Source organism: Xiphophorus hellerii, chromosome 7 (assembly GCF_003331165.1).
Source record: "Xiphophorus hellerii strain 12219 chromosome 7, Xiphophorus_hellerii-4.1, whole genome shotgun sequence".
Lineage (NCBI taxonomy): Eukaryota > Metazoa > Chordata > Actinopteri > Cyprinodontiformes > Poeciliidae > Xiphophorus > Xiphophorus hellerii.
The window spans coordinates 28,249,260-28,255,259 of record NC_045678.1 but is presented as its reverse complement, the minus strand read 5'-3'; the positions used below and the strand labels follow the sequence as shown (position 1 = coordinate 28,255,259).

The 6,000-nt window shown below is 37.6% G+C and overlaps 1 protein-coding gene across 2 annotated transcripts in view; it reads left to right on the top strand.

Moving 5' to 3' along the window:
* LOC116723326 (uncharacterized protein C21orf62 homolog) overlaps positions 1-2,874 on the top strand; it is a 10,892-nt gene extending 8,018 nt beyond the window's left edge. For both annotated transcript variants that reach the window (XM_032568137.1, XM_032568138.1), the window contains one exon: positions 1-2,874. In XM_032568137.1, the coding sequence (XP_032424028.1) occupies positions 1-152 (152 nt within the window). In that variant the 3' untranslated portion in view covers positions 153-2,874.
* Positions 2,875-6,000: the final 3,126 nt, after the last annotated feature.

The following is a 6,000-nucleotide window of genomic DNA, read 5'->3' as shown; positions in this document are numbered from 1 at the left end:
TGAACGGACTGTCGGCTCTGAAGGCGTACAGCGTCATCGGACCGCCGCTTCACACCTTCTCCCAGTTTTTCCCACACCTGGTTTTCCCACTGGAGTCCAAGGAAAACTCCTCAGAACCGTCACAGCAGACGCTCGTCACGTTCGTGTACTGAAGGAGCAGAATAGTACCGAGAAAATGTTTCACATGTGGATACGAGCACAAACATTAGCATGCTCAGGTTGCATGTTTCTCATATTTCCCATTAGCATCACTGCCATTTTTCAAGATGGCCGTCGTTTTTGAGGGTTTTTTCTACGAAAGTATTAGGGCCACAACACCAAGACATGAAATCCATAATGTGAGAATAAAGTCATAATGTTTTGACTCTATTCTAGAAATTTCATCAGTTTATTCTCAAAATATTTCAGCTTTATTCTCATAATGTTACGTCCTTTTTTTCTTGAAATATTCTGACTCTTTTCTGGTACTATTGTAACTTTATTTTCTTTTAAGTTTATTCTTGTAATATTATGACTATCCTCTTAATATTTTTCTTAGTGTGGCCCTAATGCTACATCGTACCTTTAGACCAGTTATTGCCATAAAATGTTACCCACTTTCATTATTTGGATGAACTTTATGTCACTTCATGTTTTGGACTTTTTTCTTCCTGTTTATGCAACTTTAACGCAATAATATGTAGCAAAATCAGAACTTGCTGTTTGTAAATCTCAATCAACTAGAAAAAGATGTAGATTTGCAACACAGACTTATAGTCGTCTTAATGGTTAGCATTAGCCTCCGCTACTGTATGTGTTTCACAGCTTAGCGTTAGCTTCCCATGATTTGTTTTTAGCAGTTTAGTGTGTTAGCTTCTGGGATTTGTTTTTATGTTAGAGTTAGCTTCAGCTATTTATTTTATCTTTAGCAGTGTAGTGTTAGCTTCCAGTCATTTTTATGTTCAGCTTTAGCTTCTGAAAATGTTTAATGTCTTTAGCGGTTTAGCATTAGCATAGCTAAGCATCTTTTTAGCGAATTAGAGGCTTGTGAACCTAACTTTGTAGATAGCTGTGCCTGCTACTGGCAAAAACTACTGCCGATTTTAGTGCAAAGATTTTCTCCATTACAATCATGGCGGCCATTTTGAAAAATGTCCACCAGAAAAACAAAGCACAAGATCAAGAAAATACAAATGATTTCAAATGTTTAAATTTGACGCCAAATATATTTATTTAATTGGCAATTTTATTGCAACCATTAATTTTCCATGACAACCTTGGTAGCCATTTTGTAAAATAAAAAAAATATCAGGAAATGTGATTTCTATAGGTCCAATTATACATGATTTCACACCAAAATTATTTATCTGTGATAAATATCGGCAAATTAAGTGCAAAAGTACATTTTCATTGACGACAATGATGGCGGCCATTTTGAATTTTGTGCCCAGTTTGGTTCTTGTATCCACATGTGAACCAAAGTATTCAGTTATCTGCTACACTATAAAAAGTTCACTGAAAAAAAGGAAAGTTACCCTGCAGCTGCTGAAAGATGTAGATAAGTGGTTGGAAAATTTTATATTTTCTGTCAGCTAGTAGAAATCTCTCACCAATCATTGGACTTATTGTTTTATTGTCATTTTCTACATTAATTCATCATTTTTTTTAGATTTACTGAGAAACATAACTTCTGTTAATTCCAGCTTGACCATATATTCAATAGTTTTCAGCTTTTTATTTACCTTTCATAATGTATTAACCTTAAAGCTCAATTCAAATCCTTATCCGGTGCTTTGCATACATGATCTCTAAGGTACGACGTCAATATGAAGCTAATTTTACTGCAGAAAATGTTGCCAAACCTGCTCACTAACACTGTTTTTTATTGATCGCATGCATCCCATCCTGCACAAATCCACTCCGATGACGTCTGAAAGACAATTTAGCAGAAACATAAATCATGTTGTGACGTAGAGGAGCGCATTCATCGGGTTTAGCTGCTCTGCTTGTGAAGCTTTAGTAGATTTTTTGCTCTATATTTTGACATATTTGCACATGTTTTTTTTGCTGCTGTGGCTTGGTGTGATAACGTTACTAGAGGTGTGTAATATTTTATATTTTGGTTGAATACTAATTAAATACAGAAACAGCTTCAGGAATACTGATACCGCTACTTTAGGCATTTCTGTGGATTTCTTCTTTGAATTATTTAGTTCAAACTGTACAAAATACTCTAAGATATTAACATGACAAATAGAACAAATTTGTAAAAAAGTGCCATCATCGATAAATACCAAAATGATGGCCAATTTTCCATTAATTTATTTTAAAAGCAACTCTGTTAACAGTCTTAAGTTTTAACCTTGATTTGAAGGACCTCAGTGTTTTGGCTGTTTTGTTTGTTCCAGTGATTTATAATCTAACAAACCTGATACTTTACTAAAGATAAACACCTGGATGAGTTTCTCTAGAACTTATCCGTCCTTTAAATCTTGAAATGTTCTTCAGGTAATAGAAGGCCGACTTTGTAACCGTCTTTATGTGTCTCAGAAGGTTCAGGTTCATTCTAGCATAACTTTACCAGCTTTGTTTTTATTTGCTCCATTTTTAAATCTAATTCTGTGCTTATTCACAACTCACCCATTCACCGCTGCATCTGGTGGATGAATGGATAATTTATTAGTTCCCTGATTTCTCAGTTTGTTTGTTTTCCTGAAACTAACTCAGTCCAGTTAATCTGTTCAAGTCAAATCCGTTCCAGATGTTTCGTTTTTTGTTTATTTTTGTCACATTGTGTTTCGAGATTCTAATTTAGGATCTTTGTTTCTAAATTTTCCGTTTTTTCCAGCATCTTATCTTTTCCTTACAGTGTAATAAAGTCGGTTTGCTCATCTATTCGCCTTTGGATCCTTTCTGCTATAAAATGTCGCCAATTTTTCTCACCAGAGTTTCAGTGAATGCAGCATTATTTAAAATCAAAGTTGAAGATGAAGAATAAATATTTTCCAAAAAATATAAACGTAAAATTTTGATTTTGTTTTTTTTCTTAACAGTAAATACTGAAAGTATTTTATTTCGAGACTAAAAAGTAGTCCATACTATTTAGAAAAAAGTAAAATAAAAACAAATACCAAAATAAAACGAGTCATAAAAAGTTGTGCTAATTTCAAAGCAAAGGGAGAAAATAAAGTTTGGAGTTTTATTTTTCCATGTTTCAGTGAATGCAGCATTATTTAAAATCAAAGCTAAAGGACTATAAATTCTTTCATTTATTTTTATTTTCCAAAGACTGATAAGGTAAAATTTAGATTTGGTATTTTCTGAGTAGTAAATAAAAAAAAAGTCATGAAAAGTTTGTAATTTCTCAGCCTAATGATTATTTTTCTTTGGAAACATCAAAGCAAACTGAGAAAATTAAGTTTAAAGACTCATTTTTCAGTGTTTCAGTGAACGCAGCATTATTTCTGCTACTGTTTTTAACTCAAGATATTGTTTGTTTTTTTACAGTATATAAATAAAAAGTTGTGCTAATTTCAAACAGGCAGGACAATTTCCTAAAAAAAATGAACTGGAGAAATTGATTTTAAACTTAAACGTCTCACATAATTAACTTTTATTTTGTTTTGTACAGTTTTTAATGCTATGTAGTTTTTGTCTTCCATATCATTCGTCCATGCCAGTCGAAGGAAATGACCAAAAGTCTGGTGATGTCGTGCTAATGAAGAATTAAGGGTTGTTGTTACATAACGTTTCTGCGGCCTGCGCTGCACCTGCTGATAAAAACACGACGTGCAGCTGAATGCTGCTGGAAAACGTCCAGCCTGCTGCGAGCGCTTCGCTCTGTCTGGGGGGAAAAAATTTATTTATAAAGTGATTTACAGAGAACTCCTGCTGTGACATCCAGAGAAAGTCCTTCAGCAGAAAGATAAAGGAGGGATGGGACGGAGTGGAGTGACCCGGCTCAGTGGGATCACCGCTGCGTTTTTCCAGCTGGACGGACCGACTGCAGATGGCCTAATAAAACAAGTTGTTTTGAAACAGGTTGAACAAGAGTTGCAGTTTCAGGAGCCAGCAAATCCTCGTCTCTCTGGATCAAAACAAGAACTGGGCAAAGAGCCGGATTGGTTTGGATTAGTGCGACTGGAGTTCAGTGGTGGAGGAGTGGGAAGAGAAAGAAATGTGACTTTGTTTGTGGGTCTGAAAAGTGACTCTGGATCAGGTTTTCTCTGTCTGGCTCGCAGCTCGTTTCCTGTGAGAGGCTGCTGACAAACAGGAGCCGGAGCTGATGACCGGAGCTCTGAGTCAGCCTGGAGGAGCAGTGAACGACACAAACCTCTGCAGAAACTCAAAGCAGCTTTCTATGAAAGGCCTGTAGGCAGGAGCACAAACATCTGGCTTTATGCATGTAGTCGCCTCTTCTTAAAGGGCCAGTGCAGCTATTTTCATGTGAAAGTGTTGAGTTTCAGACGCACCGAAGGGCAGTAATGAGGATGTTCAAAGTCAGGAATCAGAGAAGGTTGGTTGGATGGAAAACACTTCGGACGAGTAATGAGGACGTTGTTCAAGGCTGCCACAGTCAAGGACAAAAAGTTGGTTGGTTGGTTGGTTGGTTGGTTGGTTGGTTGGTTGGTTGGTTGGTTGGTTGGTTGGTTGGTTGGTTGGTTGGTTGGTTGGTTGGTTGGTTAGTTGGTTAGTTAGTGTTTTTGGTTTGTTGAAAAGCAAAATAATGTTTGTTTAAGGCTGCCATAGTCAGGAAGGATAGAAGGTTGGTTGGTTGCTGTTTGGTCAGTTGATTAGTTGTTTATTTGGTTGGTCGGTTGCTTGGCTGCTTTGTTGTTTGGTTTATTTAATTAAATTTCCCTTTGAGAGCAACAAAGTGTTTTGGAATTGAATTAGGCCAGTTAGTTATTTGTTTGTTTGGTGGGTTGGTCAGTTGGTTGGTTTAATTTAATTTACCTTTTGGAGTAATAAAGTATTTTTGAACTGAATTTTGTTGGTTGTTTGGTCGGTCGGTCGGTCAGTTGCTAGGTTGGTTCAACCTTGGTTGGTACGCTTCCAAGCAAACCATGGTCTAAACCAGGGGTCTCAAACTCCAGTCCTCGAGGGCCGCAGTCCTGCAACTTTTAGATGTGCCTCTGCTGCACCACCTGAACAGAATAATTAGGTCATTAAGGCTCTGGAGAACTGATCTACACAAGCAGGAGGTAATGAAGCCATTTCATTCCAGTGTTTTGTACCTGTGGCACATCTAAAAACTGCAGGACTGCGGCCCTCGAGGTCTGGAGTTTGACACCCCTGGTCTAAACCGTCAGACCTGTTGTCTGTTCTGCTATGATTCCATGTCCTTTTCATTTGAAACACAGACGGTCTGATCATCCGCCAGACTGCCAGACGATCTTCCTTCTACTTGGTCCAAGGAGCCATTACCTCACCTCTTGTTCTCTGGTTTCCTTTTTTGGACCGCCTTTGGCAGGCCATGGCCGCCTGCAGACCGGGCCCATCACGGGATGCTTTGATTATGCCATGTTGATGTTTTAAACGTCCCACCCACTGACAGGAGACAATTTACCTGCTTGTAGTCAGAACTTTACTATCTAATAAAAGTTTATTTTGTCGGGAAGTGAATTATCTACACTGAAAAATGTTTATGTTGCAACATGCTGTTTAATGGCCGGTAACAATGGAGCTGCTGTGAGTTTTCCTTCAGCTTTCAGTCGTCTCTGTTTGTTGGACGTTAAAATTCCCTCATCGCTTCTTCTCCATCTGATTCACATGGCATTGTCTAAAAATAGATCCTCGCAGAGCTGCTGGACTTTCTTTATATAATCTCTGGATTTCTCAGCGCTGCGACTGTCTGCACTTTAACACACAAATGTTCAGTTTCACTTTGAGTCAACACAACATCTGTTCAGATCTTCACAAGATGCTTTTTTTCTACTTAAATGGAAACATGTTTGCTTGTGTAACAGAAAGTCCTACAAACTGATCTGGTGCAACTCATGTCGACTTTGTTTTGTTTGT